General features: G+C 47.6%; 2 protein-coding genes across 6 annotated transcripts in view; one reads left to right on the plus strand and one right to left on the minus strand.

Moving 5' to 3' along the window:
* The first annotated feature begins 9,443 nt into the window (after positions 1 to 9,443).
* LOC144723961 (uncharacterized) lies at positions 9,444 to 20,160 on the plus strand. 5 transcript variants are annotated; one of them, XM_078602754.1, is made up of 3 exons: positions 9,444 to 9,564; positions 10,664 to 10,791; positions 10,968 to 13,674. In XM_078602754.1, exon 3 carries the CDS (start codon positions 11,095 to 11,097, stop codon positions 11,998 to 12,000), a length of 906 nt encoding a protein of 301 aa, XP_078458880.1. In that variant the 5' UTR covers positions 9,444 to 9,564; positions 10,664 to 10,791; positions 10,968 to 11,094; the 3' UTR covers positions 12,001 to 13,674. The 5 variants fall into 5 exon arrangements, with proteins under 5 accessions (XP_078458880.1, XP_078458884.1, XP_078458883.1 ...); XM_078602758.1 differs by adding an exon at positions 17,869 to 20,160 and having other exon boundaries at positions 9,447 to 10,791; positions 10,968 to 11,579; XM_078602757.1 differs by having other exon boundaries at positions 9,448 to 10,791; positions 10,968 to 11,579; positions 13,192 to 13,674.
* The window catches only part of LOC144723962 (guanidinoacetate N-methyltransferase-like), a 36,245-nt gene continuing 28,764 nt past the window's right edge, over positions 15,645 to 23,125 (minus strand). Inside the window, exon 6 of the mRNA XM_078602759.1 lies at positions 15,645 to 21,578. Within this exon, the coding sequence (XP_078458885.1) occupies positions 21,438 to 21,578 (141 nt within the window). The 3' untranslated portion in view covers positions 15,645 to 21,437. The remainder of the gene's footprint in view (positions 21,579 to 23,125) is intronic.

Below are 23,125 nucleotides of genomic sequence, written 5' to 3' on the forward strand. Positions count from 1 at the left end.
AGTACCCCCCCAATGCCCGTGTTGCTAGCATCCGTATCTAGCAAGAAGGGACTCGCAAAATCCGGATAACGCAAGGGTGGGGCACCCACCAAGGCGTCCCGGAGGGAGCAGAACGCGGCCTCCTCCTCCGGTCCCCATCGGAACTTCACACCTTTCGCCGTTAGAGCATGCAAGGGTTTTGCAATAGTGGCGAAGTGCTCAACGAATCGGCGGTAATACGAAGCAAAACCGATGAAACTGCGCACGTCTGCAACTGACGTGGGTGTCGGCCATGAACTGACACAGTCCGTCTTCGCGGGATCGGTAGAGATCCCCGAAGAGTCGACAATGTGACCCAAGTATCTAACGGACTTACGAAAAAGGTGGCATTTGGCCGGTTTAAATTTCAATTTAGCCGATCGCATTCGCAAGAACACCCCTGTCAATCGCTGGAGGTGTTCCTCAAATGTTCTACTGAAAACAATGACATCGTCAAGGTAAATCAAGCACGTCTCCCATTGCAAGCCCGACAAAACCAACTCCATAAGACGCTGAAACGTCGCTGGAGAGGAGTGAAGTCCCATGGGTAACCGGTTAAACTGGAACAAGCCCCCTGGAGTCCGAAATGCTGTCTTAGGTTTAGACTCTTCGTCGAGTGGCAACTGCCAGAATCTCGATATTAAATCAAGAGTCGAAAAATATCGCGCACCAGACAATGCATCGAGGGACTCGTCCATCCTGGGGAGCGGATACGCGTCAGCCACAGAGATCTTATTCAGGCGACGGAAATCTACGCAAAATCGCAAGGACCCGTCTTGCTTCTTAACCAGCACAATAGGTGCTCCCCAAGGACTGGAGGAAGGCGAAATAATGTCGGCTTCAAGCATATCGTTAACGGCCGACTGAACATGTACCTTCTCCGCAGGACTCAGTCGGAAGGGATTTAGCCTGACCGGCGCCGCATCGCCCGTGTCAATGTGGTGGCGCAACAAATCCGTACACCCAATGTCATATTTATGTTTACTGAACACATCAGAGAATTCCATGAGTAACTCGCGCAGCGCACCCAACTGCACACCTGACAAATCGTCCGAGCCCGCGCACAGCGAATGGACCCATTCAAGGTCCTCCCTTGGTTCAATGTTTTGCGTGGGGCTCGGATCAACGTGCGCAACCAGCCGCTCCTCCGCAGGAACCCGCGCCGCGTGAGCCAGCACGGTACCCTGCTGAATGACGGCTGGCCGCGACCCAGCGTTTAAAACCATTACAAACGAATCCTTGTCCGCCAGAACCAAAGTGTGAGCCACCGACAAATCGACCCCCCCGACAGCCCTGTTAGAAGGACCCAAAAGCATGCCTTGTTCCAAAGTCCCCTCCACCCATGGTTTCCGCAACCGGAGGGGAATTAGCATCTGTGAACCCGGGGGCACGTGCACGGTCTGCGTCGCCAACGCTTGTATCGTGGCGCACGCCGTCCGAATCTCAGTAGGGTTCGTCAAAAATGAAATACGGCGACCCGATGGTAGCTCAATGCAACGCTGATCGATTAGAATTTTAATGGGTATCTTAGCCAAAAAATCAGTGCCCAATAGACAAGGAACCGCCAAAGAAGACGAAACGAAAACGGGTCCCGACAATTTGATATCTCCAATGCAAATGGACGCCCTAATCTGACCGATAATGCCCAACGATCCCCCATTTGCGGCGAAAAATGGCACATCCACTGGGAGCAGCGGACGGCATTGTACGGGGAGAATGTTATAAATGAGGTCCGATATAATAGTCGCCGACGCCCCCGTGTCCACCAATACCCTGACCTCGACCCCATCAATAGAACCCGCGACGACGGATGAACCCGCTGAAGCAGCCACAATTCTGTGCCCCAACTCCGACCATTTAATGTCTCCCCGGTCCCGGCCGAAACCCCCTCGCCGAACCGAATCACCGAACCCTAACCGGCCCTCCTCCATCGCCCTGCGACGGCCCATGCGTGTCGAGTGTGTGGGCCGTGCGTGTGAGGTGCCGCGACTTGCCGGGGTTTGTAGAAATGCCTTGGGGCCTTGGTCGTCGTCCAGCCGAGATCCCATGGCGCGCTGACGGGGAGCGCGGCAACCGGACGCCACGTGACCCCGGAAGCCGCAGTTATAGCACGTGATGAGGGTCGTCGGTGATCTCGGTTGCTCCAGCTTGCGGGCCGATCGCAGAGGCGACCGACCCCCCGACCTCCAGTCCCCTGGTCGTTCCGCGGCGAACGCCTCCTCTCACGGACCGACGACTTGGGGTTCGGTGATCACCGGACCCGGAGCTGAGGCCACGGCAGCGTTGCAGACGATCCCCTGTTTGCGTTGAAGGACCTCGTGCGCTTTTATACTCGTAGCGACCCGTAAGGAAGAAATGTCGATCTCGTCGGCCGTGTTGATGGGGACCCCCAGGTCCTGCGCCAACTTAAGCAGCTGCTCCAAAACCATCGCATCCTGGCCCTCCTCGTCCATCCGAGGGAATGCAGCATCAGCGAGAGCCAGCAACGCCGTGCGATAGGCGAGCGCGGTCTCCGTGTCCGCCTTCCGCCTCGCATAAAAATGATGGCGGCACGCCGAGGGAGGTCCGTAGACCTTGGCCATGAGACCCAGCGCTGCCTTCAGCGTGGAGCGGTCCGACCTCCGAGCAGACATGAAGGCCGCGAGCGCGTTGTCGTCCAACATGGCAGGCAGTGCCCGCAGCGCCGTAGCATCGGACCAGGCAGACATCTCCTGATGCGCCAAAAACCTGCGCTGAAATTGGCCCCAGTCCCCGCCTTACGCCTTGAAGGCTGACAATGCGGGGAGGCGCTGTTGAAAAATGAAGTCGTCCTCCGCGTCGTGGTTCCTTCCCGCCGCTCCGTCGGTGTGTAAGATGGCGGCCCCAATGGCGGATGACTGATGGTGGTCCGCAGCGCGCGTTGATGACGTAAGAGGGCGCGCTTGGAGAACCGCCGCCACGTGGCGGTCGCCGTTCCCGCCAAAAGTCGCCGCCGATGAAATGGCGGGAATCGCCAAGTCATTTTGGCGGGAATCTGCGGGGCGACCCTGTAGAATGTCCGCCGCCGTCTCCGCTCCAGCCGACGAGCTGATTTCCGCCAGGATGGACGCGGCGGCGAGCAGCAGCTCCGCCAGACGAGAGTGCGCCTCACGGAGCACGGCCTCGGTCCCCCGTCGCTCCTCCGGCACCGTCGGCGGATTTTGCAGCGTGGGCCATTCTTCGTCCTCACCCCCCGACGGCAGCTGGCCCGGGTCGTCAAGGTTGTCCTCGCGGTCAATCCCGTGGGTCCGATTGGTCTTCCTTGTATCCATGCTTGGAAGACAGTTTCACTTCTGACGCCAGTTGAAGTATCGGAAATGACGGCAGGAAACTTCTTGACGGGTAACACACTTTTTATTAAATCTTGACTTGTCACAATACAATGTGTGGTCTCTATTCTTCCGACGACACACTTTACTTAACTCGTGTAGACTCTCTGCCTCTGGCTACACTCTTTACTTAACTCGTGTAGACTCTAGGCCTCTGGCTACACACATCACTCGTCTCGTGTAGACCCTATGCCTCTGGCTACACACTCCACTCGTCTCGTGTAGACTCTAGCTCTCTGGCTACACACGTCACTCGTCTCGTGTAGACTCTAGCTCTCTGGCTACACACATCACTCGTCTCGTGTAGACTCTAGCTCTCTGGCTACACACTCCGCATGCTGACACTGCATGCTCCCCCTACACTCCGCCTCTGGGTTACACCGAGTCCGGGTCCTCACAGGACAGCGGGACTGGGTACCGCAGGGCCCTGTCTCTTCCTCTCCGTCTTCAGTCTTCGCTGGTTACACTCTCCCCGTGCGCCTCTGCGCATCACCTTATATAGTCCCTCCTCCCGGGAGACGGAGCGGATGCGGACCTCGATGTGAGCATCGCTCCTTAGTGAACCAATCACGACGCGCTATCTCTACGATCCGCTTTCCCCCAGCACGTGTTTCCACTCATCACCCAATCACGTCGCGCTGCCACCCAATCACTCCCACACCAGCGCGTCACCGGCACCCAGCCAATCAGCACCACACAACACACGATCCCGCGCTGACCCCTGATCCCTCACCGTCAGCGCGCGTCACCACACACACATCCAATCCCGACGCGCTGGCACCTGATCGCTACCCCAGCGCGTATCGCCACTACATATGTGCCTTGTGCAGCGCATTCACTTAGTTCAGGGGTCTCAAACTCGCGGCCCGCGGGCCAATTGCGGCCCTCGGGACGATATTTTGTGGCCCCCACCTTAATATGAAAGTTTAATGTTAGTGCGGCCCACGAGTTTTATATTGTAGCAACCCCGCTGTTAGCTGCTGTGTGGGACAATGTTATGATGCTCTGGTTTCCTACTGTGTGCCTGTCCAGTGAATGCGGCATGCATGTGAGTGACATGGGGGGCGGGGTCGTGTGTGTGTGTGTTTGTATACGTGTGTGAGTGAGTGAGAGAGCCGGGCGAGAAAAGAGTGGCTTTGGATGTGCGGAGAGCAGGAGGGTGAAATTCATAGTTTTCCGCCCTCTTTTGCGCAGGTCATGATGTATCCAGTGCTTCATTTGTAAATCACAAGGTTCCGAAACGCTAAGTACATATGACAGCGCAGGTACGACGAGCACAGGTCCCGGAACGCACGTAAAACGACGCTTAAAACAGCACACACATGCCACTTACAATGCAGTGGGACTTATTTAGGCTATACTGCAGTGACGATATCAGTCTTTGTGTCAGTGATTAATAAAGTGTCATCTTGAGCAAAGGCGACTTCTGTGTCCAGCGGAGAAAAGGAACGGAACACACACACACACACAATTTGTTAAATTGAAGGCAAATTCAAGGGACACCACGGCTCCTTTACGCACACGCTGCGCTGTGAGGTTTTGGGAGCTTGTTTACGCAGACGGATTATTCTAAACCGCAGCAGTTTATAATAGGTCATTGAGCTAATATCTACATTTTACAGTCTGGGCTGTTTTACATTATTATTTACACCTGATATGTGTGGATGAATTTTAATGATTTAAATTCCCTCATCCTCTGGTGTTGACATTTACGCACCGAGCCACAGCCTGAACATGACGATGTGCATAATTATTTTGGTTCATCTTAGAAGTCTGCATTTGTTATTATTTTATGAAATTGTGATGCTGTTGTTAAGAAAGCTTTATATATAACTTATTAGATTATATTGTTATTGCGTGGCCACAAATTAGTAATTCATCCACCGATGTCAACAGGGGCTCCGTAATTTTCTAGTGATTACATTATATTGTTATGTTTTATTTTAATAATTTCTTAAAAAACTTTTTTTAATATTCATATTTTTTCGATACGAGAGGTACCGGATCTGCTCAAATAAGTCACGGAACGCAGGCAAGCCAACACGCCGGCACAAAGTAAGCACAAAAATGCATAGAAAAATGTGATGATGTGACTGAAGGCAGCGAAAGCCCCGACAGTGGCCAGCAGCATTTGAACCCCGTGGTCACACAATGACGCTGCCTCAAATAGTCCTCTCCTCTCCCTCTTTCGGCTCTCCACTGTGCGCGCACCGGAGCGCGTCAAAGCGCAGATCCACAGCTCATCCCGGCTCAGATCCCCGTGCTTTGAACAGAGAAACGTGTATAGTAGCAGCCGCTACAGCTGTGTCTGCCTGTGACTGGGGTGTGGGGACGAAATCTGATGGGAACGCATTACCCCCCCCCCCCCATAATCTACGCACCTGTTGTTACCGGAAAGCGGAAATGACGCGCATTTGCGGAAATTACGTCTCCGTGCGTCGCTGGTTGGCTAAACACTTGACTGAAACTTTATTGCGTGAGCGACCGCAAGTGGAATGAATATATATCTTGTCACACAGCCCCAATCATGTCTTTTTCAAAGCCTGTAGTGAAGAGAAAGGTTGGTGACGAGCACAGACAATTTCAGGAAAAGTGGGAGATGCAATATTTCTTTGTTGAGCACATGAGCACCCCGACGTGTCTTATTTGTACAGAAAAAGTTGCGGTGCACAAGGAATACAACCTCAAGCGTCATTACTCAACTAGACATGCTGAGGAGTATGCAAAATTCCAGGGAGATGAGAGAGCCAACTGGGTTGCCAATCTTAAAACATGTCTACTGAGGCAACAAAATGTCTTCAAGAAAGCAACCAAAGAGAATAATGCAACAGTCGAAGTAAGCTACGTGGTTAGAGAGATGATTGCTAAGGCAGGAAAGCCATTCACAGAAGGCGAGTTTATCAAAAAGTGCATCTTACAGGCTGCAAGTATAGTCTGTCCGGAAAAGAAAGGTCAGTTTAGCAACATCAGCCTTTCTGCTAACACCGTGGCAGAGCGCATTTCTGACCTGTCAAGTGACATATATGATCAACTGCGTGAGAAAGCCAAATTTTTCAATGCATACTCAGTCGCTCTTGATGAGAGTTCAGACATCACTGACACTGCCCAGCTCACAATATATGTCCGTGGTGTTGATGACAATTTTGAAGTGATGGAGGAGTTGCTCACAGTAATTCCAATGCATGGCCGCACCACCGCTCAGGAGATATTTTGCCAGCTGTGTGATGCCATTGTGAATGCCGGTTTGCCATGGAAGAAGTTTGTTGGAATAACAACCGACGGAGCGCCATCAATGACAGGGAGGAAAAATGGACTGGTGGCACTTGTTCAAAGAAAACTAGAAGAGGAGGGTGTGGAGGAGGCCATTGCTCTGCACTGCATCATCCATCAGCAGGCCCTTTGCAGCAAATGCCTGAAGTTTGACAATGTGATGTCTGTTGTTGTGGAATGCATCAACCAAATCAGATCCAGGGGCTTAAAGCACCGGATGTTCCGTACTTTTTTTAGAGGAAATGGAGTCAGAATATGAGGATGTGCTCTACTTCACCGAGGTACGTTGGCTCAGCAGGGGAAACGTCTTGAAGAGATTTTTTGAGTTGAGAGCAGAAGTGAAAGCCTTAATGGAGAAGGATGGGGTGGCTGTTCCTGTGCTAAGTGATCCCAAATGGCTCATGGACTTATCTTTTCTTGTTGACATCACGCATGAGCTGAATGTACTGAACAAGAAGTTACAAGGCCAGGGGCAGCTCGTCAGTGCTGCCTATGACAACGTGAGAGCATTCTCCACAAAACTTGTGTTATGGAAAGCCCAGCTCTCTCAGACAAACCTTTGCCATTTCCCAGCATGCAAGGCACTCCTGAATGCAGGCACACCATTCAGTGGTGAGAAGTATGTTGATGCCATTTTGAGGCTATAGGAGGGATTTGATCACAGATTTGCAGACTTCAAGACGCACAGAGCCACTTTTCAAATTTTTGCGGATCCCTTCTCCTTTGATGTGCAAGATGCCCCTCCTGTGCTTCAAATGGAGCTCATTGACCTGCAGTGCAACTCTGACCTCAAAGCCAAGTTCAGGGAGGTGAGTGGAAAAGAAGACAAGCTTGGGCAATTTTTGCGAGAATTGAACCCCAGCTTCCCTGAGCTTTCCCGAATGTTCAAGCGGACCATGTGCCTTTTTGGGAGCACATATTTGTGTGAAAAGCTCTTCTCCACCTTGAACTTCAATAAGTCCAAGGACAGGTCCAGACTTACTGATGATCATCTTCAAGCCATACTGAGGGTCTCAACTGCTTCCTCCCTCAAGCCAAATGTGGCTCAGCTATGTGAGAAGAAGCGCTGCCAGGTCTCTGGCAGCAAGAAGTAGGCAAGAGAAGCCATGTTCAGAAGAACCGTTCATGTTCTTCAATATTCTATTCATGTTCAGAAGAACCCATTGAAGTTAAATAACTGTTAGTAATGACATTTGAGAAGTTTGGATTTTTTTAGCAAAGTTTTTTTTTGTGGAATACCTGATGCGGCCCAGCCTCACCCAGATACTGCCTCCAGCGGCCCCCAGGTAATTTGAGTTTGAGACCCCTGACTTAGTTGGTGTTAACACTTTAGACGGCAGTAGCTCAGAGGCTGATGAGTTTTTGTTTACATGTTGAAGTCATTGTACACATTTTGCTCTTCATCCACACACAGATGGGGGAAAGTCTTTCGGAAGACAGATGTCAGACTGACAATAACAACACTGTCTAGTACTCGGTGGAGTGCTCGGGCAGAGTCAACCAAGGCACTGTGGAGAAATTACACCCACATTAGATAGGCCTTCGGTGGTATGTGCAATGATGATGAGAAAATAGATACTCGAATTGAGGCCGCTGGACTATGTGCTAAATTGGACACCTTAGAGATGGTGTTCATGGAACATTTCTGGGACGTCATACTTTACCGGTTCCACGCTACAAGCATGCATCTACAGAAAAGTGACACTGACATTTCTGAAGCAGCACAGCTTTTGTCTTCGTTGAGGGATTTTGTGGCAGGACAGCGAGACCAGTTTGAGGCTTGTGAAAGGGCAGCCTTAAATGTGACAGGTCTCTCTCAGTCATATAAGCACAATCTTCAGCGAAATAGGAAACACAAAACATTTGCAGATGAGAGCTCCGAGCCAGGTGTGACACTTGAGGGGAGGGAGAAGTTCAAAATAGAAACATTTTATGTGGTCAGTGATTAGCTCGTGGCATGCCTTGAACATCGCTTGGACGTTTACAAGCGTTTGACCAGTCTCTTTGGAGTTCTGTTTATGTCAGATCAGGTGTCTAACAGTGATGTCAGTGGAAAAGGTAAATGCACTCTCCACTGTATATCCGTCAGACCTGGACATGAACTTTGTCAACGAACTAATCCAATTCAAGTCTTTCATGTCTGACTCTTAAGGGTGAGAATTGCCCAACTAAATTGCTTGGGACGTTGCAGACTTATAATCTGCAGTCAGTGTTCCCCAATGTTTTCGTGGCACTTTGGATTTTTCTAACTTTGCCAGTGACAAACTGGCAGGTTGAGCAGACATTTCCCCTTTTAGGCAGAATAAAAAATGACCTGTGGAGTAGCATGTGCCGTACACGTCTCAGTTCATTGTCACGTATGTCAGTAGAGTCAGACCGTGTCAGACAGCTAGATTTTGACGAACTAGTAGATGACTTTGCGAGGAGGAAGGCAAGAAAAACACCAATATAGAAAAGTGGGGGCCTCCAAAAGACATGTGCCCAGGGGCCTCACAGGACCATGATCCGGTCCTGCCCACGACCTCCTGCCTACCAGGCGAGGTAGTTAACATCTCGTCACAGTGGCACGCCTCACGGTGGCGAGAAATTCAATATACATGCAGTATTGTTACTGCGTAACCGCAAAGCTTAAAGTGTAAAGCTTATCATCACATCCTGGAACATTGAGCAACCAGAATGTCGTGGCTACTGAAGGGGTGGGGAGGTTGAGGGCTCATGGGGGACAGGGGTAGGGGGAATTAGCTTTACGTCGTGACGTCACCGCACGCTACCACGCTCCTATTGGTGGACGGCGCGGGACGACGTCATCACGCAGCCACGCGCGTGACGTCACGCGTATGTCGATGAGGAACTTCTAGCCCCACGAACCCGCCCGCTTTGTTTTCCTCTCTCTCGCAGCTGTTGTCGGGCTTCTTCATTCGCTGAACAGGTAAAGGCGAAGCTCCGTGTCTCACCTCGTCAATGTTTCTGTTCTCACGTCCTTTTGTTTTTTTTACCAGACAGCAACATCTGCAGCGGCGGTTGTTATCGCGCGGCAATGTGGAAGTCACCACTCTGCCCCTGTGGGCAACGGAGGAGGCGGCTGGGTCGTGTGGACGGTAGATGATGATGATGAGGATCGATGCCTGTGCTGCTGCGTATTATAATTCGCCTGTACGGTATCTCCGATAAAGACAGATTTGTGACAAGTCGTGACCAATATCCATAATAGAGGGGGTTTTGTTTGGGGTTCGATCGCGTAAATATTTAAATACCGAAACTGGGAGGAGTTCTCCATAATTATGGCTATCGCTTGATGATGCTGGTTGTAATTACCGGCGAAACGTCACGGTACTCGAATTGTAAATGCTGTGGGTTTACTGTCCAACACAACCGGTGTGCTGTACTGGTAACGAATTGGCACGTTGAGTTTACCTGACAAAACCTCACTAATTGGCTGTGTCGGGTGGTGGTGGCAGGTTTAACGACACATTTATATTTACGCGATCTCATTTAACAAAAAAACCTCCTCTGTTGGCCTTCACTGTAGAGGGTGTGTGGCCTACTCTTCCACGATGGCCCCACGCGACGTGTCCATTGACTCGCCGTGTATGTACAGTATGTTGAATTTCTTTCGCACGGTACGTAGCCAACCGTGTTAATCGGAGGTGCGGTGTTGTCCCCATGTGTGCTTCTGGATTTGTATAGGCGGCAGGAGGGGCGTTTATACTGAACATACAGTGGAAAAAAGCTTGAAAGCTCATCTGATTCCACCAGTGTAAATACTTATTCAAATTTTGTTTAAGAAAGTTGCACCATTGTTTCAGCTGCCGAAGTGGGACATGCCATCGTACCAGTGACCTCTGGATTGCAAGTCCGCTGTGCGCACCGGTCCACCACAGTAGTATTTCACGCCTCCAATCTGTAACGTTAAAGAGCTTGCTCTTACAAGATAAATAACAATGTACACTTCTGAAACGTCGCGGCATGCACACTTGTGCAAGGGTCAAGGATAAACCGGACCTAATGTTTCATGGAATATTTTCTAGCCCCCCTCCCAAACCCCTAGCGTCTCAGACCCTGCGGGGAAACATTTTCTGAAGCATGGTCCCAGAAAACTCCAGCTGAAATTCAGCCCCGAGAACTCTACAATTGAACACACTGCACTACGAAACGGGTGAGATAAATTCGATTCCTGCCACGGGTATGATCAGTCGAGTGATTATCTGTCCTGACCGCCCCCCAGCTCTGCCCCCCCACGAATGGAGTGCCACCCAGTTCTCAAATTAACAGGACACACACTTTGACTAAATTGACCTTCCCCCATCTCTCCTGTTGTTACTGTTGTTCCAGTCGTGACAAACAGACAGACCCAGGAAGGCAAGCAATATCAGTGCCCTCAGAACGGTGGCTTTGTACGTGAGCAACAGCTCGTCGTTGTCGTCGTCGTCGCTCCTGTCGCCTGTGCACTGCAAACCTCATGCAGACAAACTCCTCAGCACTGCCCTGGTGCGCTCAGGCATTGCGCCAGGGTCAGGAGCAGCGTCATGCTTTGGACACTGAGAAGGATGAGTCGGTGTCTCTGGAGAGCAAGAAGCAGAACTTGATGCAACACCTGCAATGCCTGAAGACGAGCAACATCGATTTAGACAATCTTAACGGGATTTACCTGGCCGTGGATACATACGCCACTCTGGAGGAGCGGCAGCAGTTGTCAGAAGTGCTCATGCAGGAAGGTGGGGCAGAGATAATTATGCGGGTGCTGTTGTACCTCTCGTCCGAGGGAAGACACATCCCTGACTCCAGCCTCCGTCGCATGGAAATGGCCTTGTGGATTCTGCAACGGTATACGTGTGTCCACGCACCGATCAGACGGCGTCTGGTAGAATGTGGTGCGGTCAAGTACCTGATGAAGCTGTTGAAACAATTGCGGCTAGAAGCAAGATCCACCAACGCAGACATGAGGTACATAGTCCGATCTACACTGGGTACGCTTGCGAACATCTGCCTGAACCTGGAGTTTAAGACATGCTTCCGGCAGGAGAATGCTATGGATGAGATAGTCGCTTACACCAAGCAAGGCGACAAAGTGTGTAAGTTGGACAGCCTTGCGGTACTGTCACGTATAACCAACGAAGATGAGGTGTATCTGATCAGTGAATCTATTGGTGCTATAAACGTTCTGGTGGAGGTACTGAACGTTCCCACTTATAATGACTACACACGCTTTGAGGGAAAGGTTTTCTACACTCATAAGCTGTTCGCGAATTTTACATTCATATGCATAGCAGGGGGTGTTCATAAGAAAACGATAGAAGCTTCAGCACTTTCAGGACATAGTCTGAAAATAGTGGCAGATGAGCAGGAGGAATCATCTGATCCGTAGCATTTTAGCACATGATTTAATGGGCTGGACAAAATGTAGTGAGTGCATTTTTATAAATCACAATCTACAGTGGGCACTTCATGAAGGTGTTTGCACATTCCTAAAATATTTTGGAAATTCTCTCACCCAAATTTTCCTGCCTGACCATATTAGAAAAAGGTCCACTGTGATAGAATATGGTGATTACAATGACGTTTGAATTATATGGTTATTCAATTGTCAGAATGGTTCCAACAGTGCTGGCACATGGTGATTTTATTAAATGCGCTATATAAGCTGTAAATAGCCACATCTATCTTGTCAAACAGAAGCGGCTTGGGCATGTGGTGGCTGGGCTACATGACACAGTCAACGCCTCACTTGCTGGAGCTCATTGAAGGGACTGTCCAGGTCTTTCAATGATCTGTCAGCTCCTCACACAATCCACTCTGGTTAAACCCAGGGATGATCGGAGGCAAGCTAGCCTGAATGTTTCAAACTGGCGCAGATGTTCCTTTATAGGGCTGCACATTTAGCAAGCATATAGAAGGGAGCGCATTACTGTGGCCAAGAAGAGCCAAAGTTTTGTTTGGAGGGACAGGCCAGGTAGCTTGCACACATCATTATGCAGCGAATGAAAAGGTAATGCATGCCGCTCGACTGATTCGGAGTTAGACCTCGGCTACCAAACCGAAGCTGGTCATAAGCACAGTGCCCAAGTACTCCACTGTCCACACAACTGCCCCGTCAATCATGGGGAGTTGACCATTGGGCAATATATTTCCGAACACAGTAGCAGTTCTTTAGTAATATCTTTAGTAATATTGATATCTTTATATTTTTCATGTATTTTTATGACCTTATTCCAATTTTCCTTATTTGCATATACAGTCTAGTATATACCGTCTAGTATATACTGTATCGTCTTTAGTGCTTAAAGTTTGCCATACCATTTTCGCACATGTTTTTGACAAATGTTCATTTGAACCTCTGGCAGGGGTTTTTCTTTGCATGTAAGTGTTGCTTAATGAAATATGCCAACTAAACATGGCTCACTAACTTACAAAAATGCATTTACTCTATTAACTTAAGACATTTTAATTTTACGGCTGTGAAATATTTCACTCCGGTTGGTAATTTTTTGGGAAAACAGTATTTATAAAATAAGAAAGTATAATCTGTGGGACTATTTACAGCCCTTGATTTCTGCAGGAGCACAGGAGATCAACAGCTGAAGGAGCTCGTTACATTATACATGTGAGAGAGACACAAGGCAATGATACTCCAGGCCAGATCGATACCCATTGTTTCAAGTGGTGACTTCTGCGCACTATCATCGCCGTACAGAAAACTCACCTTGGCCACATTTAGGGTGATGTTCTGTAATTCAACATGTGCACGAGTTGTAGGCAACAGAATAACGGCTTAGCACGAGTTGTGAGTCAAGCTTCTGACAAAGATTAAATTAATTGTACAATACTGTGAATGTGTCTTGACTGTGAAAATCATTTTGGCATAAGTTTTGAAACGTAACTGTCCCCAACTTTCAGTTTGTTGCTGGGTTCACTATTTACTATTTTATCAATAAGTACATTATCATATTTGCTCAAATGTTGAATACTGTATTGTGTATTAGGTTGTACAGTTTAATACTGCTTTATTCAAATAAAATGAAAATACTTTCATTTAATTGTTCTTAATGTGCTCTGCTAAATATTTTTACACCTTCAACGAACGTGAAAGAATTAAAAAGTGGACCATGCTATTTACGGTAACACCGGTGGTGAGTGGTAGCTGAACTAGTCCTGGCTCTCAAGCGTGATGGTGGTGTAGGGGTCCAACAACACCATCTAAAAATGCACTAACAAAGGGCTATTAAGTGTATTCGTTTTCATCGTATTTAAAAAAAATCTTACTCTAAAAGAAGTTTAATTCTTCACAGTATGTGCAGTAACCATAGTGTGATTACGTTAGTGGACTGATTTACGTAGGTTACTACCGATTAGCACGGTCGGCTACGTACGGTGCGAAAGAAGTTCAACATACATATACTCTACCTACATTGTAGTAATCCACACCATATATCCGTGTCTCTACTTCGGCGTGAAGAAAGTGAGCTTCATCACCTCTGGTGCCCCTGTTAGACCATTTGCTTCACAATTGGAATGCAACTTTGATTCCCGGTTGGGATCTTTGTAGCTCATCAACATAAGGTCAATCATGCAGGTACTACGTTTTGGGAAGTCAACAGTGGTTGTCCTTTAAGGAATATTCCCCATAATAGGAATATGGAATTTCTACCATTGTCTGAGGGCTCTTAAAGATGGGCACTGCTCCAGACTAATTTGAGATAGAGAAGAAATTCTCTTTTATCCACGATTATTTTACTCACTACATTAGCCAGTTCTGTTATAACGCGTGCTTTATCACGCGGTTGCGAATTTGATAGAACGCAATTGAGTTAACGGAACTACGTTACGCAAGTAGGAATACGCAGATGCTTCTAGATGCTACCCACGCGCCTTAGTCTTTGTTCAGCCTGCTACGCTTCTCACGTGTTATCGCAGACTGCTTCGCCTGTTATCATCAATCATTCTATATAAAAGGGAAATATGTGAATGTGTCTGTTCAAAATGTTTAACGTACTTCCCGACATGCAACAAACTTGAAATTTGGCATGTGGGTACTTTCCAGACTGTACACCATGCAAAATTTTAAAAAATTGACTTTTGTATATATTTTTTTTTTGGGGGGGGGGGGGGGCGCAATGCATATATTTTGCACGGCAAGTGAGCTATGACGTCACATTTCTGTCATGTCACCCGCATACGGCAGCGTGACTCAGTGTGCCTGCTGACACCCCCGCCCCAACCCTCCGCGAGTCAAGTGCCATACAAATGTGTTGCAGGTGTAAGGCGTTCTTCGGGCAGCATTGCTTTATTTCAGTCGTTTACTGCCGTACGCACCCTGAAAGTTGTGTCTGCTGCAAGCGCGTGTATGTGTACCTATGGACGCGCGCATGTCTGTGTGGGGGGAGCGGTAGTGTAGTGGTTAGCGTGCTGCGCTACGAACCCGGCGACCCGAGTTTGATTCCCGCTCATGGCCACCACCGGTGACGATTATTTAAACCGGTCCTGGGCCTCCCCTAGGTCGACTCAGCTTCAAACGAGTAACTCGTGTAGTGTGTGAACATCTCCACTGGGGGGACAAAGGCGGCCGGGCGTGGTGTGAATCCAAGTCCCAGGCGAAGCCGGGTAGTAAAGCTAGTTTAATATAAAACGATTTTTCCATAACGCGGTGTTCTTCAGAAACGCAACTACCACGTTATACAACAGACTATCTGCCGGGACTGTAGAATCTGCAATAACTCCTACTCGTAGCCCAATTATTCCTCGTATCCACAAATATCTGCAGTTTTTTCCCCGTGGATATGTGGAGTCAATTCACAGGATTACCCTTTGCTGATCATAGCATCTTCCTCCACATCACCACAAAGAGTTCTACTGTGTTTTTTTATGGCATGGCCATGTACCCCTGACAAAAAAACCTGTTCTATAAAATGTGGGCAGATTAGAATCTGCCCTTCAATTGTTTGCATTCTGTCCGCGCGTTTCGTGCCAAGAGTGAACTACAAGCAACACCACGCAAAGACAGATGAAAATGTGTAAGGGACTACATTTTTTTAAATTTAATTTTCAATGCAAGGTGAACACTAGCTGATGCACAGAGGCACACCAACGTGTGCAGTTCCATGGAGCAAATTGGACATCACGCAGCAAAAGGATCATGTTCGTAGACTGCTCTCATCAATCGGGCACGTCTATGAGTGAAAAAGCAAAACGACATTAAACAACACTCGTTTTCATCGTTACAAGCTAACTGTACAATCACATCTAATGTCTATTATTTTTTCTCGCGCACTACATCTTGATCGCCAACAAGAAGCTCAACAGAGCCCTTTCTATGGCCTCAGCTGCTCACGCATTAGCACCATTCATCAGTGTCTCATTAAGCTGTTGTGAAACAAAATAATACAACACACGTCATGTAATTAACGTACAAAACTAATTTCTACAAGATTACAAGTTCATTTTTAAAACTGCTATCTTGTCCTGCACACGTTGTTAAGGTAAGCAGTTGCTGTAAACTGACGGTTATGTGCAACATGCTGCCCTGTCATGCAAACACCTGCATAGTACACAGCAACTATTAAGCCAAGGATCGAGATCTTGGTGAATTTGAAATATAACACTTTTGTATAAATAAAAAAAGAGCTTAATTACTTTTAGCATATTCACAATGTAGGTACAGGAACTCCTCTACTTACGAACATTCGACTTACAAACTTACAGAGATACGAACAAACCTGTCCGTATGTCCAGTTGCCTGTTCGGATCGAGAGTTGTAAGTTCAACTGCCGCGCAACAGATGATGGTGGTGGCATCTACATCTGCAGAACATTACGAACCAGGGGAATCTACATCTACAGGAGATTATAATTGTTTTAAAGTAATTCCCCGTGTCTTGTGTACATGCCGTGCAACATGTTTGCAATTAACAAGAGTAAAGTTGGATTTACGAACACATCGACCGACGAACAGACCTGCAACCTAACTCGTTCGTAAGTAGATGAGTTCATGTACACGAAATTTATGTAAACCATTTGAAAGCCTTTTGTGACAACGTACTTTTTGTTTTCCGAGGATATCTTGACGTAGTAAAGTAATCTAATTTCAAATTAAATCTGGTCATTAATGCCACATTGTCCATACTTTATATGAATAATATACAGACCTCCAATAAAGTAAACCATAATTGATATGGGGGGCATATCGCAGATCCTGTCATCTGCAGATATTCGTTCCATAAACCGCGAAAAAGGTGCAGATTACATTTCCGTTAAAAATATTCAATTTATAATTTTAAAAAAGTCCGGTATATAACAAACACAATTATTATTTCCTTCATTCAGACCTTGATCCTGGCTTTTCATGTAAAGTTTCCCAAATGTGACCCCGATTGAGTTATCGGTGTCGTGTCACGAAATGAAGAGCAGTTGTTGCCACCCTTCGTGTTTGAGAATGGTTCACTGAAGCGGGGTATCACAGAGCTACTACCCTCTTGAGATCCCTGCAAGTGACCGCTGGTCCATACAACAAGGTGCAGAACTTTCCCACCCGCCTCTGCATATGAGAGTGGGTGGGGTTCGTCGAATGACAGTGAATCAAATATTGTTTTTATCCTCGGAGCAGGAACTTGTCCAAATCCGAGTGCAGAACCAATTTTGTATGCTATGTTTTCTCTTTGTGCAGTCATTGTTGACCGGGATGAGACAATCAACTCACTACGGCTTGAGAACTCAGTTTAATAAACATGGGAAACTGCCTGGATTCGAATCGAGGACCTCAGCTATACCAGCTCAGTGCTCCGACTTCTGAGCCATCCGGCCACTCCCTTGATTCTCTGGCATTAATATTAACGGACAAGACAGACTTAGGCAGTTCAATGTAATGCTACAATGTCCACTTAAAATTATCTGTGGTACTGTATTACCATACGTAATTTTAATGTCTAACATTAATACAAAATATTACATAGTACCGAATTTGCTTTAAAATACTGAACACTTAACAGCGTATGCACAGGCATGTACAACTACACGTGTAAATACTGCTATAAAGAAGGGAGAGTTAACAGTGTTACACTTTAATACCTGACTATTACCAACTACTCGACGAACTATTCTACTTTGTTATCCCCCTCCAATAGAATAATAACGACAGTTAGAAATCGGGTTAAAACATCGATACGTTCTTATACAAAATACTGCTTTTTAAAATTGTAAAAATACTATTTGCTTAAGATGACGCGAGTGCTGTTGTGTTGCAGGAGCGGAGTGTTTCGAAGCAGCAAGTGAATCTCTTGAGTGGAGCAGTGGTGATAACCAGGCCAGGGGTTTGGAATCTGGAGGGTAATTCCACCAATGGCTACGTATGCAGTGCTACAATCGCCATTGCTCACACCACCTTTGAAACACTACAGGAACGTCTCGCTTTAAAAGTTGAAGGGAAACAATTGTGTAGAGCATGGGCGTGCAAGCATTTACTGGACAGCATGTGTAAATACTTCCTGACATTGTCTCTGCATGCGGCTGTGGTCGTTTCAGTTTACCGAGTTTCATCGCTAAATCAAAGTATTTGTTGACCTTTAATGCGAACGTTTTGGGGATATTCTGTCCACATTTTGGCTGGCATCTCTCCTCTGAATGAATGCGCTTTCTCGGGTGGTGAAACGTCTCAGCGCAGACACCATTCACACTACTGGCAGCTGTCGATGTGCGGTACAAGATGACTCAACGCCTGGCTCGGCGATAGCCATTTGTTTGCCAGTAGGGGAGTGGGGGGGGATTGTTGCTTTTTAAGAGTAATTTTTCAAATTGTGCAAATTTGAACCGGGGTTGACATTGCATATTTCATAGTTATGTGGGGGAGGGGGGGGGGGACCAGGATAACCCAGAAGTAACCCGTGCAGAACAGGGGAAGAACATACAAACCCCACACACAGAGGCGCCCAAGTCAGGAATGGATGCCCGGGGATCATTTTGAAAGTGGATAAAGTATTTGATTTTGCTGATGTGTGATCTAATGTCTTCTAGTGATCTAATGTCTTTCACCTCGGCGTGCATCGTGCTAGACAGGTAACAAGTTGCCCCTACAGTGAGTTAATGCATTGTCATGATCTTGATTAATAATTTGATCACGAATTCACTTTTTTATTTTCAAATTTTAATGTCTCTTTATTGTTTCTCGGTTTTTTTTAGGTCTCACTTGTGTTGTTTTGTCTGCCCAAATTAACCGAATTGTAATATCAGCATATCGTTGGCATATAATTTTGTGGAATTGTAAATACAGTGAGCATATTCTTTGGGTCTTTCGGTAAAGTCACGTAGATAGGTTCTAATAAAATAACAAAAAAAAACTACGACCGCTTGTGTTGCGATCGAAACGTCGTAGTTTTTTTTTTATTTGAACCTATCTACGTGATTTTACCGAAAAACCCAAAGAATATGAATTCCTGCAGTCACGAAAGCTTTAAGTCAAAAGAAGGCATAATTGCTTGTTACCAACGCAATTCGATGTGCATATCGCGATAAGAGTTGATTTTAATCAATGAATTGGTGCATTGCTCCATGCCTACATTTTGTACAACCACCAGCAGGAAGTTGTTTCACTTCCTGTTAATCGACAAAACAAGTATTTGGCATGAGGGTATGTTTCTTAGCTACATAAATACTACTCACGTTTTGTTTATGTACTATTTATACCTCCAACAAAGGCTAGAATACAAAGACGAGAGGTGTGTGGAATGTGTAGCAGTTCGTAATGTATGTTATTTGGTTCGATACAAAGTACTACTGTATTAGCTTTTGCACCAGGGAAAACATTTAAGTTCAGTTATGCATAGCCTCATTTGCAAGTTAGATGGGGGTTTTTTGTTACACACCATGTCAGCACATTACGGATTGTTTTTAAACCACCACTGGGAGACTGACGATGACACTCGCCGTACCTTGAACCGTTGATGAGCAGTCAGGGGTCTTTCAGCCGAAAAATACCACTTTTGCAATCTCTACTTTTGTTGTACCTTTGACAACCGTACTACACACGTAACAAGCTTAACCACTAACATACAAGTCATACGTAAGCCATCAATCGGGAATATAATTAAGATGTACGAATATTATTTAAAGTAAAATAACCTCATGATGCAAATAGTTCAAGAATATAAGGCATCAAACAACTCCGTTTTTACGTGTTTGAAATTAGTTTAAATTTACAAAATTGGGGTCCGTGCAAAACTATAGCGCCTAAACTAGGAATACACTGACGACGAGCTAACGTACAGAGCATATGGCCCCTGCTAGAATAAAATTAGGTTTCCACCATAGGTTTAGTGAAAAACGCTTAAAACAAGTAAAAAAATACCGTACACGGTATTATGATTGTGCTCGCCATGGTAACAACATGACCCATGAGCATCCTGCACGCGAGATGTGGCTCCATCTGGTGTCCTTCGAGTTGTCGATTTCCTCTCCACTGTGCTCCAGATAAAGATCACCCAACTATTCTACTTAAGGGTCTACATTTTCAAACAAAATAAATCCAACATTTTACAAAATTACTACTGAAGTCTCACGTCTATACTTCTTAGCTGCACATTCAGTATTTATTACACGATTTGTTGTTCAAATCCATGCAACCGTGGCTCCATATTACCGGGAGCAAAAGTGAGATTCTGGCTTTAGGAATAAGCCTGATGTGTCTGCCGTGTGATATACACTGCTCACACACCATTGTGGCTAAATGAGGTCACCTGGATTGGTCAACCACTTGTGGTACGTGTGATCAGTATGAAGCTCAGTTCAAATATCAGGCGTACCCCGGTAACTCGATTTACGCCGATTAGTTATTACGTTCATCATAAATTAACACTTTTTTCTAATTACGTCTCGTTTGTTCTAAATTGTATTGTTTTGGTGGGGGGGCAAATCAAAACACCTGCAGTAAATTCACGTCTGCATTTTATACGGTTCCAGGCCATATGCCTGGCTGCCACGTTGCATAGCCTCGCCACTCGTTTACAAACCAAGCCGTGAAGTTCAAAACTAAACGTACGTTCCACCACGCTTCGACCTGTACTTACCGTATGTACTGTGCATACTATACATATTGTAGGTACGTCCTCACGGGGGGGGGGGGGGCAGCTGCGCGCACTGGCCCATCCTCACCCTTCCAGTCACCCCTCCCTCCACATCTTCAACATCTCACATTGCCTGTCTACCTATTATTCTCCATATGTATGCATGACAATATCTTGTTTGTGCTGGAAAGTGTTATTTTAGTCGGTTTTGGGTCAAAAATATTTTCTTAGGAACGCATCTTCGTTTAGATAATGGGACCTTATGGGAATATACGTTTCGATACAGTGCGATGTTTCACTTTACGTTCATGTTTCCAAAAACGCAACCCTAACGTTTATCGAGGTACGTCCGTATCATGATTTTACTTTTTTTTTTTACAGCCAAAAGCTAGTAATCTCAATCACGCTACAGCAGAGGGAGCAAACACCAATCCTGTGATGTCATCTTTTGCTATGAGAGCATGGCAGAGGGCAGTGAATCTACCTGATATGGCAACACAATCGCCGCCATTGTTGTTGCCAGAACTAGTAGCACATGACACCACGACAGTGCGACAGCAAAGCGGCAATACATTTATCGTTTTGTACGAACTGCAGAGTGACAACGGTGCGATGCTGGAGATGACAATCTCCCTCTCGTAGCGTCGGGGAAAATCGTTACACGTGGACCAGGCTTAACACACGGCAGACATAAATCTTGGCAACAAACCAGAGTCGCACCCTGACTGCATCGAGCTGCCTTGATGCCGGCCAAATGCCTACAGCTTGACGACAGTAGGGGCGATCATCTGCGCGTGAGAGTAGTATCTGCAGTCGGAAGGTGGAACCAAGTCCATGACCTCGGTGCTGATGTTTTCCCGCTTGAACTTGGCCTCCTCGAGTCGAGGCAGCTGTGTCTCCTGCGTGGACACAGGGAGCAGCAGTGGGTTGGCAAAAGGGGCCCGTAAATTGTTTTCATTATCGAATGCATGGGACACAGCGTTTGTTGCTAGTACGTATCACTAATTATCAGTAGACATGTTACAACAAACAAAGGTTATACAGCAAAGTACACCAGCGGGTATGTAATAAAGACATGCGTTAGTGCAATGGGAAGATTTTCTTGCACCGGGCTAGTATTGCAGAAGGATAAGGTATTAGGGTAAAGTATTACAACGGGCATGTGTAACCGCAGATACGAGTGTAGCGCTTACTGTTGTACAGCATCTGCAACTGCAGGTGGGCACTTAGTGCCACGCCATTGAGCATATACATGGGTGTGCCGGCAGGGCAGAGGAACAGGGGCAAGGATCACGGTCGACCTCGTGGGGAAGCCCCTGGAACCCTCTGGTGGGTTCGAGAAGGGAGGCACGGCTAGAGCGGAGCCAAGCAACGCCGAGGGGAATATAAACAGCAGAGCGTGAGAGCTCCAGGCTGCCGGTTCTAGGAGTGGACTCATTGCGTCGTCACTGTCGTCGTTGCCGCCTTCTTTGCTGCCGCTTTGACCGATAATTGCGCGGCCAGACAGTAGTTGGCTGTCTCGGTCGACGCCGTCGGTGCAACGTGGACAGGGTCGCATCTGGGCTGGGTCGTGCGGCAGCATGGACGTGAGAGAGAGGGGACCGGAGTTGGTGGTGTGAACACATCAATAAAAGGGGAGGACGGTGCGTCCTGTGACCACCTCATCTCCGACTGAGTGTGTGTGTGATGCATGCCACCCGCACACACACACAAGCCTTGAGCAGAAGGAAGAGGAGACCTACGACACTACATTTGGTGTCAGAAGTAGGGTATTAATAAACTCACCTGTAGTGTCATCGGGACGAGGACGGCGAGATGGTCATCCCTCCAACAGCCCCGGGACTCGGGATCCCAGTTACGAAGCCCGTGGGCTGCTGGGCAGCGGAGGAGCTGCCGCGGATTGGCGGGACAACTGCTACGCAAAATTTGCGGGGTGAGCGGCTACGCATCCGCGAGGGGAGAGTGGCTGGGCATCAACGGCGGGAGCGGCTACGCAAGGAGGCGGGAGCGACTACGCGTCGTTAGAGAGGGAGCGGCTGGGCGTCGACGGCGCTAGCGACTACGCGAGGAGGTGGGAGCAGCTATGCGTCAACGGCGGGAGTGGCCGAGCGTCGACGGCGGGAGTGGCTACGCCAGGTGGCGGGAGTGGCTGCGCGTCAACGTAGAGAGAGGCTGTACGTCGACGGAGAGAGAGGCTGCACGTCGCGGGAGGGGGAGCAGTTGCACGGCGACGGAGAGAGTGGGGCCTGCACATCGACGGAGAGAGCGGCTGAGACTTTACCATGGTCACACACCGACCAAGCAGCATGGCGGAGGACCGCCATGTGGAGAGGGGTGCGGGCTGGCACGAGGCACATACCCCAGGGAACGGCGCGGGGGAGAGCAGGAAAAACCAAGCGGGAGCTTCCATCGGAGCGGGAGCAATGGGCTTCGGACGGGGGACCGC

Source organism: Lampetra planeri, chromosome 19 (assembly GCF_965212315.1).
Source record: "Lampetra planeri chromosome 19, kcLamPlan1.2.h2, whole genome shotgun sequence".
Taxonomy (NCBI): Eukaryota; Metazoa; Chordata; class Hyperoartia; order Petromyzontiformes; family Petromyzontidae; genus Lampetra; species Lampetra planeri.